Source organism: Myotis brandtii, unplaced genomic scaffold (genome assembly GCF_000412655.1).
Source record: "Myotis brandtii unplaced genomic scaffold, ASM41265v1 scaffold350, whole genome shotgun sequence".
In the NCBI taxonomy this organism is placed as follows: Eukaryota; Metazoa; Chordata; class Mammalia; order Chiroptera; family Vespertilionidae; genus Myotis; species Myotis brandtii.
Window position 1 is genome coordinate 421,920 of NW_005363468.1, and position 13,768 is coordinate 435,687.

At 39.3% G+C, this 13,768-nt stretch overlaps 1 protein-coding gene across 7 annotated transcripts in view; it reads right to left on the reverse strand.

Moving 5' to 3' along the window:
• SCEL (sciellin) overlaps nt 1-13,768 on the reverse strand; it is a 117,350-nt gene that overhangs the window by 26,107 nt on the left and 77,475 nt on the right. For 6 of the 7 annotated variants that reach the window (XM_014544069.1, XM_014544070.1, XM_014544071.1 and 3 more), the window contains 4 exons: nt 9,042-9,092; nt 1,840-1,899; nt 1,639-1,698; nt 1,439-1,495 (listed from right to left, as the gene is read on the reverse strand). In XM_014544069.1, the coding sequence (XP_014399555.1) occupies nt 1,439-1,495; nt 1,639-1,698; nt 1,840-1,899; nt 9,042-9,092 (228 nt within the window). Of the gene's footprint in view, nt 1-1,438; nt 1,496-1,638; nt 1,699-1,839; nt 1,900-8,720; nt 8,772-9,041; nt 9,093-13,768 lie in introns of all 7 variants that reach the window. The other variant, XM_014544066.1, reaches the window with a different exon arrangement.

The window sequence follows — 13,768 nt, forward strand, 5'->3', positions numbered from 1 at the left end:
AGGGAAAGAGAACATTTTATGGAATGGTCCACTGAGAGAAGAGTTTGCTATAGTAGCCACATGTGGTTATTAAACCTAATCACTCCAAAAACTGTTACTAATAAAAAGGAAATCTGCCCCAACCAGTACACTATGAAGAAATGGTTCTACTTAATAAAGATATTTTCATATGATTTTCAGTGGCAGAAGCAACACCAAAATTCTGCTGGTATTTCAGCTGCTAGAAAAACTCTATGAGACAGTACTTTCTCTTCTCCCTCTCATTTTAACAATAACTTTCTAGAATTAATGTTTCTGGTTGTAGTTTTTTTTAATTGCAGAGGTGGGGGGATAGAAGGGAAGGGACTGTACAGAGTGTAAAGAATTAAAAGAGAAGGAGAATCTGAGCTGTTTTAGCCACAGAACTTTTGTTTTTCTTGCCGATAGTGATGTCACAAGGACCTGAGTTTAGGTCAAGAATGTGTTTTCACATCTTTGAGCTATAGCTTCCTCTTTTATAACATAGGGTGAATGAATATATTTCTCATGGGTTTGTTGTGAGGATTAAATATGTGTAAACTGCCAGTTACATGACAGGTGCCCAATAAATGCTACTGTCTAAGTAGCAACTGCCTTTGTACCTTCCTGCTTCAGAAGCCCCTACAACAGATAAAAACATACAGACAGAAAAGTGGAAAAAAGCATTAATGTCGAAAACAAACTAGGAGACATAAGATCTAGATCAATGAGAATATGGCCCTGTCCATCCTCTTTCTCCTGTTGGATTAAAGCACTTTTCTGTGTCCTAATTGCTTTCTTCCCTGCAGAAGATTGAGACTATGATTCCCATCTACATATTTCCTCTGATAAAATTTCATGTCAGTAGAACAGTCTGGACTTCTAATGCACTCTGGTGCATTTATCTATTAACTATTAATAAAGCCCTTTAGGTGAATGATATGACATGAAGATGATGAACAATAAGATATTTGCAGAACTCAACTGTAAGTTCAAGGCTAAAATCTGCTGTCACATTGTGAGCCTACCCTAGCTGTGGATCTGTAGTTTCAAAGACCCTGAGTAGCCTTTCCGATCTCAGGAGGTATCAATATGAACCATAAGTTTGGCTCAGTTTCCCCAAAACACTTTTTCTTACTTAATTTCGCTCATTTTTCATTTCAGTTCTGACAGTCTATTTCCTAAATACAACAAACACCACATTGTCTTGGTGCAAATAAAAAGTACAGAACTGAGTCTGAAGCACGACATTGATTCCAGAAAGGTACAACATGTTTCCTTGCTGAACAGGAGACACCGGGGTTATAGATGTGTCCCCATGTGACACTAAAGAAAAATAAAAGGCTTCAAGAAAGAAAGACAAGACGAGCAAAGAAAATAAAGAAAATACCTAACCCAGAACCTTAAGAACATGTCATGATAGTTAGGCAAAGTCACTAACCGTGCTGTGTTCCTGAGAGCGGACGGTTGCACTTTAATAAGATTGTCCAAGTCTTGGCTATTCAAAAGAGAAGAAAATAAGTTCAGGTTAGCGATGGGTTTTTGGTGGTACTCGTTCAACAAAGCAACATTTTACAAACCCGCTGCACCCTGGGACCACAGACTCATGAAAACATGATATGACAGATTTTATGTGATCACCTCTGACTGCTTCGGACCGCTGAGGGGTTCACTCTGATGAGGGTATCGAGATCCTGGTTTCTTTAGAGAAAAATAAAAAGATTGCCGATGAATGAGAAGGTTCTTTTGACAAGATCATGAGGGTTATAAATCTGTTTAGAATACTGATAAGACAAAATAGTCTTCCCGACTAAAGCAGAAAAATTAGTACAGTTCTATTACCTCTGATTGTTGGTGAGAGTTTCAGGATTCACTTTGATGAGCTTGTTGAGTTCTTGATTTCTTTAAGTGAAAAAAATGAAGGCAGCTCGGTTAGTGGTAATAAGGGTTTAAGTTGGTTGGAAATAGGAAGAAAGGATTTGTTATCTTAGCACTTAGTTTGAGACATATTGATTTGGCCCGGAACAGCCTAGAAATAAGTTTTGTTAACCAACACTCTGAAATGTATTTGTGTTTTTAATTTAAATATTTTTTTATTGACTTCAGAGAGGAAGGGAGAGGGAGAGAGAGATAGAAACATCAATGATGAGAAAGAATCATTGATTGGCTGCCTCCTGCATGCGCCCTACTGCGGGTTGAGCCCACAACCCGGGCATGGGCCCTTGATCGAAATCAAACTCAGGACCCTTCAGTCCACAGGCCAATACTCTATCCCCTGATCCAAACCAGCTAGAGCCACTCTGAAATGTTTTAACTTTATGAAGATACAAACTGATTCTAATGACCTTGCTATTTTAAAAATCATATTCATCAACTAAATATCCTATATAATAAAAGCCCAGTGACCGAATGGCAGAACAACCAGAACGACCGGGCAACCAGTCATGCACTGACCAGATGCAAACTGACCACCAGGGGGCAGACACTCAGTGCAGGAGCTGCCCCCTGGTGGTCAGTGCACTCCTACAGTGGGAGTGCCACTCAGCTGACTGGGATGAGCGGCTGCTCCTGCAGCAGGAGCAGCTGCTCAGAGGGCGGGTCCACAGCCACCAGGATAAGCCGTGCTCCCACAGCAGGCCGATCCCTGAAGGCCACACCCCCCACCAGTGCATGAATCCATGCACCAGGCTTCTAGTATATATATATATAAAAGCCTAAGCAACCATTCGACCATTAGATTGTTCAACTAGTAGCTATGATGCTCACTGACCACCAGGAGGCAGATGCTCAACGCACAGGCATGGAAACATGGAACACACTGATGAATCTCAGAGGGAAGAGGGGAGGGGGGAGGGTGAGAAGAGATTAAAAAATTTGGCTCTCAAAAGAAATTTCAATCATTGTACTGTTGATATTTGGCTCTGTTAACTAATGAGTTTGTTGACCACTGTCCTATATAATAAAAGCCCAGTGACCGAACGGCAGAACGACCAGAACAACTGGGCAACCAGTCGTGCACCAGATGCAAACTGACCACCAGGGGGCAGACACTCAGACATAAGATTTGGCAATCCATCAAAATTGAGTTTTCTTCCCTCTATGATGACTGCAAAACCAAATTAAACTCCGTTGTTCATGGTCAAATGAATAACATCCTCTGAAAATGTCCGATTTCTATTTGAGGTCCTACCAGTTTCTTTTCCCAGTCGCAGAACAATATTTGACCGGGATGAGCGGCTGCTCCTGCAGAGGGCGGGTCCACAGCCACCAGGATAAGCCTTGCTCCCACAGCAGGCCCATCCCTGAAGGCCACACCCCCCACCAGTGTATGAATCCATGCACCAGGCCTCTAGTATATATATATTTAAATATAAGCTCTAAAATTAGAATTACACTTAACATAAGATTTGGCAAAAGTGAGTTTCAGCAATCCATCAAAATTGAGTTTTCTTTCCTCTATGATGACTGCAAAACCAAATTAAACTGCGTTGTTCATGGACAAATGAATAACATCCTCTGAAAATGTCCGATTCCTATTTGAAGTCCTACCAGTTTCTTTTCCCAGTCGCAGAACAATATTTGCTTTCACATGGTTTGCCAACATTCACTGCCTCATTGTGTATAATGCCTTGTTTTAAAGGCTGGAAAGTTGTGACTTTTCAAAGTGTTCCTCTAGACTCCTTTTTAATATCTATTCAAAGAAATACAATAGCCTGCCGTGTCAAGAGGTCACAGGACTGACATCTGCTCCCAGCAGCATCTTGGACAGCAACCTGCCTGTACCGCCTTCCCTCCAACAACCCTTTTTAATCATATAAAGATAAAATATATTTTACTCATGGAAAACATTGATGTGAGGGAAGGGGAGCCTCTTAGAGGTTAATCATCAAAAAGGTCTGAGTAAGATCCCCAGGCGAGGCCTCTCCAAAGGATGTGCTTTCCACCAGCCCATGGATTCACTCAGTTGATCACCTTTCTTAGATCTCTGTGGTAGGCAGAAAGCCACTCATTGAATTTTCACTGTTTGAATTATCTTCAATAATATTATTCTCAAAAATAATCAACTGGTATCTACAATCACTATTAAAAGAATGATTAACATATGAAAAATATCCATTGCAAAAAAACCTATCAATCTGTCATAAGGCAAAACCATGCCTGAAAGATAACAATTTTTAAAATTAGGTTAATGTGACATATTAGAAGAAAAAAATACAAAGAATGAAACTTTGTAGAGGAGATAATATGCTCAAAAGCCAGAATATTTCAATGTATAAAATTAACCATAAACAGAACTTCCATTTTAACTGTTTTGCTGAACGTAGAAAATTTGATTCATCCAACTACCTAGAACAGTGATTGTGAAGCCCAATAAAGAAATTAAAAAAAGAGAAAGAAATATATTTTACATCATAACCCAATACTAAGCTCTTTATTCAGACAGACAGACACACACAATGAAACATAAATTTCATGAACTAATACCCTCACTACATAAGAACTCTCATTTTCTACTCTATTTAATTCATTTTACTTAATTAAGAAAAAATTCTGATTGCCATTCACTAAATTAATTACAAAACCCTTTACTGGGCTGCAACCCACAGTTTGAGAAATACTAACTTATAAAACATAAATGTACGCTATATTCTATTCCTAGTCCTAAAAAGACAATACTGTGTGTTAATAAAACAAGGATCTCAGTAACAGTCCTGAATTGCCTTGATTGACAGCACATGCAATTTATCTCAATGAATTGAAAACAACAAATTTATAGAGTTTTTTCAGGCCCTGGGTACCTACAACCACAGGAATCTTATATCTACCTTTTTTCGAGGAAAAATATAACATGTTTTCTACTGAGGTTACTGATTTCATTTATTTTGCCTTAAGGATGTAGTAAAGGGACACATTAGAATATTAAAACCTATTATTACTTCCATGTATTCTAAAAGCTGTAAAGTACTTGGCAGTAATCATTCTATGAAGTAATCATTCAAATGACCCTTTAAAGCAGTAAAGACACCTCCTGGCTGTCCCATGGCAAGAGCAATAATCCCAGCCTTACAGCCTCCTCTATTTCCCGAGGTTCTCAATTAACTTTCATTTATTTTAAGATCAAAGTCGGTGTGCTATGGTTTAAAGAATGGTAGTCAGGCTAAGAGTTAGGCTAGAAATTAGAAGAACTCACAGAAGACAGATTTTTGCCCCTGGCCTCAGTATTCTCATCTGTAAAATGGGGAGATTGGATGGATTGGGTCATCTCTAAGTCTCTGCCCATCTCTAATATCTTCTACTCCTTGGAATCTATGAATCTGAAATTTACCACTTGTCATGTTTATTAAGTTAGCTATTCAATGCCTTTTTTTCTTTTTAAATGTAACGCACTAAGAATGCATTCTATATCCAGCAAGCAGTACATGAGTATTCTAAAATGTAATATATTAAATTGACAACCTATTATTGTCTCGGAATAACATCTCTGGTATATAATTAGCTTTAATCTATGATAATTGCCTGCTGTTAATAGGATTCAGTATGTCTACTGGATTCTCTTTGTGGCGTTCATGGCCTATAATTATATCTCGTGTGCTACTCATGACACCTACTAGTAGTTGTAAGCTTCAAACCAGTTGGTGCTCAATAATTACTTAGAGCACAGAACTACTATCAGTCTCCCACCAGTTTTCTCTACATCCCTAGTTAAATCACCTGCCTTTTCTGAATCTTAAATTCCTCTTCTGTAATTTGATTAGGTTAAACTGAAACAGAGGTTTTCAAAATTGTTCAAACTAACTGGGATATGAGTTCCTTGAAGTTCCTTCATTTCACCTCTAAGATTTTGCAATTTTCATATGTACCAACTAAACTCAAGAAGAAAAATCATGAAAACATTGTCAAGATATAGTATATAATATATATAATAGTAATCTATAATGATATAAAGCTAATCATATAACCAGAGACAAAAAGTGAATTATATCATGTTACACATGTGTACTACTTAAAGAATTATCGAAATTTAGGGCCATAACTTTGCTGGGAGCAGCAAACCATCTAAGAAACAGTAAACATCATAAAGTTTCCACTAAGTATAGAAAAAATACTCTTCAAAAACAAGGATGAATGATATTTGCTGGCCATGAGTCTAATGAAGTGTCTGAGTGTTTTTTAAAATTATATTATTTTTTAATTAATTCAAGAGATAAAGGTATTAATATCAATTCTACAAAACAAACAGCACATAGACCAGTTATGTTCCTACTACAATCACTCTCTTCAATTGCTTTACTTGAAGCTGAAAAAAGTGAAGCCACCACATATTTTTTTCAGCTGCCTCTCTTTCTTGCTATTAACAAATAGGTAATCTAAATTTCCAGGGACATTTAAAAACTGTGATGCTTTTGCCCCAACCAGTGTTCTCAGTGGTTAGAGCGCCAGCCTGTGCACCGAATGATTGTGGGTTTGATTCCAGGTCTTGGGCAAGTACCTGGGTTGCAGGTGTGAACCCAGCCACAGTTGAGTGTGTGGGGGAGGCAACCAATCAATGTCTTTCTCACATCAATGTTTCTCTGTCTCTCTCTCTCTTTCTGTCTCCCTCTCCCTCCCTTACACGCTCTCTAAAAATCAAGGGAAAACATATCCTTGGGTGAGGGTTAACAATTAATTAATTTAAAAAGGTATGATGCTTTTAAAAGACTTATTCCATTTGTAAATAGAATGATTATAAGTCATTTATATTCTTGTTGTGTTTAGTTAAGGAGAAACAAAACATTACAAAACAACAACAACGAAAAGAAACATCCTTCTCTTACCCAGCCATTTTTTTCTGACAGCTTTGGGGCTTAGATTACTAAATGTATTAAGAACTTTTTCACTGCTAAAATAAAATAAAATAAAATATCAAATTCAAATGGAAATCAGCAAATTTTATGACTGGCATTTTTTTTCTTTTGCCACTTGAATCATTCAATGGAATCTACATAAAAAGCGATAAATCTACTGTTTCTACTTTATATACATTAGTTATCTTCTTTAAATCCTCAAAACAACCTAATAAGACGTTTACTATCACCCCTCCTTTATAAATAAAGAAACTCGACTTCAGAGAAGTTAAGACACTCGTGGGGGCCAGGTACCTAAGAAGTGACTGAGGGTGAACCAGGATTGAAACACTGTGATGCTGTTGCCCCAGCATTGAAGATTGAAACCATGGCAACTGGATCCCAAACCCCATGCTCCTTTCTGCTAACACCCTTCCCCTCTCTCTATTCATGATTCTTTACATCTGCACAGGGCTTTTCACTGACATTATCTTCCCAAGAATGAAAGGTAGCTTGGAGTTAGCTGCTCTGCTATGCTTTTCTTAACTTCTGTTCCATTGTATAATGGGTCTTAACTTCTCAAGAAGACAGAAACAAATTCAATGTCACAAAAAGTATCTTAAATATAAGAATGTTATGTTGCTGGTTTTCTTAGGAGTCATTTAAAAAATAATCCTTGGGTTTGTGAAGGAGTAGAAAGCCAATATTCTTTAATTTATTCAGTTTTATAAACTTAATATTTATTTACTGTAAATTTACAATAATAAACTAGTTTTGGTATTTTGTGTCAAAATGAATTTCTCAAGTAGCAATCTATACATATAAAACCCTGCCCTAACCGATTTGGCTCAGTGGATAGAGCATCAGCCTGCGGACTGAAGGGTCCCAGGTTCGATTCCAGTCAAGGGCATGTACCTTGGTTGTGGGCACATCCCTGGTGGGAGGTGGGTGCAGGAGGCAGCTGATCGATGTTTCTCTCTCATCGATGTTTCTAACTCTCTATCCCTCTCCCTTCCTCTCTGTAAAAAAAATCAATAAAATAATATATTTTTAAAAACAAACCCTAAGCGACCAGATGACTGACTGGTAGCTATGATGCACATTGACCACCAGTGGGGAGACGCTCAATGCAGCAGCTGCCCCCTGGTGGTCAGTGTGTTCCCACAGCCCACAGCGGGAGCGCCTCTCAGCTGACCAACAGGTGCCAGATGCTGGGCTGGGAGCACCGCTGCAGTAGTGCAAGCTTCCTCCCCGGACACTCCCTCTGCACTCCCCTCCCCCATGAGCTGGCAGGTAAGGCCGGGCTGTAGAGGTGTAGAGGTCCACTGATCCCCACAGGCCAGGCGGAGGGACCCCACTGGTGCATGAACCCATGCACTGGGCCTCTAGTTATACAGAATTAGCTTCAATATTATTATTTTAAACAATATTCTAATGAAATAAATGGAAGCAATAATAAAAAAAAATCTTTATAGCATTATTATACATCAACAAATCAATTTGCCCTAGACAGTTTGGATCAGTGGATAGATCATCTACCTGTGCACCAAAGGGTCCCGGGTTCCATTCCAGTCAAGGGCACGTATGTTGGTTGCAGACTCCTCCCCAGCCCTGGCCCTGGTCAGGGTGCATGCAGGAAGCAACCAATCAATGTGTTTCTCTCATATTGATATTTCTCTCTGTCTTTCCCTCTCCAGCACTCTCTAGAAGTCAATGGAAAAATATCCTCGGGTGAGGATTGAAAACAAAATAAAACAAAACAAAACAAAAAAGAAATTAATTTGTTCTCTTTATTTCTCATGTCCCCTTGCAAAATGTCCTTAGCCAAATAACTAATTTTATTTTTTGGCATAAATTGGAGAGTTGCTCAGGAGTCTTGAATAATCTTAATAAGCTTACCTTTTGTTTGCTGAGGGGGTCACTTTGATAAGATTGTTCAGGTCTTGGTTCCTAAAACAATGTTATAAGTTTCAATAGCTGGTAAAATCAACTAAAATCAATAATGTGCATATTTTTTCAACTCTCTCTAGAAGTCAATGGAAAAATATCCTCAGGTGAGGATTGAAAACAAAATAAAACAAAACCAAAAAAAACAAATTTATTTGTTCTCTTTATTTCTCATGTCCCCTTGCAAAATGTCCTTAGCCAAATAACTAATTTTATTTTTTGGCATAAATTGGAGAGTTGCTCAGGAGTCTTGAATAATCTTAATAAGCTTACCTTTTGTTTGCTGAGGGGGTCACTTTGATAAGATTGTTCAGGTCTTGGTTCCTAAAACAATGTTATAAGTTTCAATAGCTGGTAAAATCAACTAAAATCAATAATGTGCATATTTTTTCAACCTTAATATTTAATTAAATGATTGTTGCTAATTTAATTTTTTTATTGATTGATTTTAGGGAAAAAGATAGAGGAAGGGACAGAGAGTAATACAGATTTGTTATTCTACTTATTTATGCATTCATTGGTTGATTCTTACATGTGCCCTGACTGGGGAATCAAACCCACAACCTTGGCAGATCCGGACAACACTCTAAGCAACTGAGCTACCTGGCGAGGGCTGATTGTTGCTAATTTAAAACTTCATCATTATTTAAATTCTCTTTTTAGCCCTAGGAAAAAACAGATTGCTACTATCCATTTCTTGCATAATTTTGTACTTAGGAAAATTCATTTTCATTTTATTTTATTTCTTTAAAGGTAACCTCAAATTTAAATTACTTACAAACTCCTTATTATCCATATTATATTTTATAGTAGAACTAGAGGCCCGGTGCATGAAATTTGTACACTGGGAGGTGGGGGTCCCTCAGCCCAGCCTGCCCCTCTCACAGTCCGGGAGCCCTCAGTGGATGTCCTACTGACGGCCACAGTCTGGCAGCAGAGGCTCGGAGATGGATCGCCACGGTGACCCGGGAGCAGGCCCAGCTGGGTGCTGCCTGCTGGGGGCTGCCTGCAGGCAGCACTTTCCTGCTCATGGATCGCCACGGTGACCCGGGAGCAGGCCCAGCTGGGTGCTGCCTGCTGGGGGCTGCCTGCAGGCAGCACTTTCCTGCTCATGGATCGCCACGGTGACCCGGGAGCAGGCCCAGCTGGGTGCTGCCTGCTGGGGGCTGCCTGCAGGCAGCACTTTCCTGCTCATGGATCGCCACGGTGACCCGGGAGCAGGCCCAGCTGGGTGCTGCCTGCTGGGGGCTGCCTGCAGGCAGCACTTTCCTGCTCATGGATCGCCACGGTGACCCGGGAGCAGGCCCAGCTGGGTGCTGCCTGCTGGGGGCTGCCTGCAGGCAGCACTTTCCTGCTCATGGATCGCCACGGTGACCCGGGAGCAGGCCCAGCTGGGTGCTGCCTGCTGGGGGCTGCCTGCAGGCAGCACTTTCCTGCTCATGGATCGCCACGGTGACCCGGGAGCAGGCCCAGCTGGGTGCTGCCTGCTGGGGGCTGCCTGCAGGCAGCACTTTCCTGCTCATGGATCGCCACGGTGACCCGGGAGCAGGCCCAGCTGGGTGCTGCCTGCTGGGGGCTGCCTGCGGGCAGTAGTTTCCTGCTCATGGATCGCTGCGGTGACCCGGGAGCAGGCCCTGCTGTGTGCTGCCTGTGGGCAGCACTTTCCTGCTCCCGGATCACCATGGCCCAGGATTAGGCCCTGCTGGGGGCTGCCTGCCGCCATGCTTGCCTGCTTCAGGGCCACACAATCTGCTCACGGTCGCCGAGGCAATGCCTGCTGGGCTCACGTTACCAGGGTGACACCGCCAGTGTCCTGCCCCGCTGCTATGGGAGCCGCCATCTTTGTCGCAGAGTTACAGTTAATTTGCATATTACTCTTTTATTAGTTAGGATTAGCATTTAGAATATTTTGGAGGTTTTAATGGATAAGAGGAAAATATAAAATTGCTCATCATTTTCACGTCTTCCATATTTTTCTCCCTCTCCTCAAAAAAAAACCCAACCAACTAAACAAACATAAAAACTGAGACTTTCAAAAAAAAGTTATTTTCTGATTCTAAGGCATATAGTAATATACATAACATGAATATGTAATATTGAGGTTACTTCAAAATATAAATCAAATCACTTCAGAATCACACTTTATGCAATGCTAAATCAGAACTAGTAAGACTTCAGATTATAAAACTTGTTTTTATTCTAAACATTCAAATAGGCAATCATAACTTTAAAGGGACATTTCTGCTATTACACTGGGCTTTCATACAAACCCTAATACCAAAGAGCCTGAATAAAAACCCTAATTTGATATACTTCATTGTGGGGACAAAGTTATAGATCCTGAGGAGAAACAAAGATCAGAAAGGCTTATATAACTTAAATAATTTTTAGGATTAACCTGTAAACTCATTTTATGTACATATCTTCCCATGTGCACTATGTTGAACTATATGAAATTATCATTTGGTGGGTCAAAAATGAATATCAATCATTTTATAAGTTTCAACATAATAGGATAATTTCTTTGCTATCTTTTTTTTTAATGATTTTTTAAATTGATTTGAGAGAGAGAGAGAGAGAGAGAGAGAGAGAAACATTGATCGGTTGCTTCCTGCACGTCCCTTACTGGGGATTGATCCTGCAACCTGGGCATGTGCCCTGACTAGGAATTGAACTGGCAACCTCCTGATGCATGGGACGATGCTCAACCAACTGAGCCACATTGGCCGGGCTGCTATCTTCTTTGATTTAAGCATTGAGTAGTGCTACAAGGACCCAACAATTAAGAAAAAATAGTAACAATAACACTAATAGATAATGGCTAATAAGTACTTGAACGCTGAGTGCTTTACAAGCTCGATCTTATCTAATTTTTGTAGTAACTCACTTTACAGGTAAATAAGCTCAGGCTTAAAAGAGATTAAGCCAATTGTCAAAGATTGTATAGCTGTAGAGACTAAGTATTTTTGGAAGAGGAACAAGGGAGACCTATCTTTCACTGAATCTTAATCTGCAAAGTAAAGTATTACATAGCCTCTAAACTCAATATCTGACTCCCAGACAAAGACAATAATGTTATGTTCTTATTTGGTGAAAAGAAAAAACAACAAAAAAAACTAAGGACAATTTAGCACTAAATATTCAGATAAAATAGTGATGAAATTTTTGGGTAACCATAAAATAAATTAAAATATATGCAAAGGGTGGGGATGGGTGGGCAGTAGGCTGTGTTTGGGAAGTTACCCCAACTATATTCAGAATTCATCTTTCACACCCACATAAAATACTATCTAGTCCAGCCTGCAGTCTGGTTTTGTAAATAAAGTTTTATTGGAACACAGACACACCCATTTGTTTATAATGTACTATGTATGGCTGCCAGTTGACTAGTTAAAACAGAACTGTTTTGGACTCCCCAGACCTTAAATATTTACTGTCTAGCCTTCAAGCAAAAGTTGCTGTCTCCTGATCTAGCCTAAGACTCTTTATATGATAGCTACATAGTGTAAAAGAAGAGCATTCCTATGTGAAAAGATAGGAAATCTACCAGAAAAAAAAATATTCCTTAGTACCTTTTGTATTTAACTCATGTTCAAACTACCATGACAATAAAAGAAAAAACAACAAAAAAAACTAAGGACAATTTAGCACTAAATATTCAGATAAAATAGTGATGAAATTTTTGGGTAACCATAAAATAAATTAAAATATATGCAAAGGGTGGGGATGGGTGGGCAGTAGGCTGTGTTTGGGAAGTTACCCCAACTATATTCAGAATTCATCTTTCACACCCACATAAAATACTATCTAGTCCAGCCTGCAGTCTGGTTTTGTAAATAAAGTTTTATTGGAACACAGCCACACCCATTTGCTTATAATGTACTATGTATGGCTGCCAGTTGACTAGTTAAAACAGAACTGTTTTGGACTCCCCAGACCTTAAATATTTACTGTCTAGAACAGTGATGGCGAACCTATGACATGCGTGTCAGAGGTGACATGCGAACTCATTTTTTGGTTGATTTTTCTTTGTTAAATGGCATTTAAATATATAAAATAAATATCAAAAATATAAGTCTTTGTTTTACTATGGTTGCGAATATCAAAAAATTTCAACTACCATGACAATATATGTTTATAGCATCATGGTTTTGTCATCTTTTTGCTTACTTAACATGATGTGTCTTAGAGAAAATTCCCTCTATATAAAAGACAAATGTCATTTTTTTAAAATGTGCTTTTATTGGTTTTAGAGAGGAAGGGAGAGGGAGAGAGAGATAGAAACATCAATGATGAGAAGGAATCATCTATAGGCTGCCTTCTACATATCCCCTAGGGGGGATCGAGCCTGCAACCCAGGCAAGTTCCCTGGCTGGGAATCCAACCACGACCTCCTGATTCATGAGTCGATGCTCAACCACTGAGCAACACTGGCGAGGCAGAGAAATGTCATTTTTTATATTCCCTATTATTTCAATGAACTAAGAATAATTTTTTTAAATGACCTTCCAATTTTAGGTGTTTTTTTGTTTGTTTGTTTTTTTGGGGTTTTTTTTTTTTGGTGATAGACAGTAAGAGTAGAGGTAATAAACAAGGAAGGAAGAAGGAAGGAGAAATTTCCTTTGGGCTTGGCGGAGTGGGCTAGAAGGTGTCAATAGGAAAAAGGGGGACATGTGTAAAACTTTCAACAATAAAGATTTTTAAAAATAAAAAATAAATAAAATAAAAAACAACCTTGTTTAGAGTACTTATCTCTAGGAAATTGTTTTGGGAATCAGATGCAAGTCTGATTCATTTTGAGGGAACCCCAAGCATGGAACGCAAATCCCAAACTGATAAGAGATATTCTAAAGAATTTCCTCTCCTCCACTAAAGCTCACAGCCAGGGAGCCCTGAGCAAGGACGTAAATGCCAGATTGCTGACACGGAGCTATTGATTTTGAGTCCCATCGCTGGCTGTCTCCATGAGGGGACAATAAATTTTATCATGTTTTTAAGTT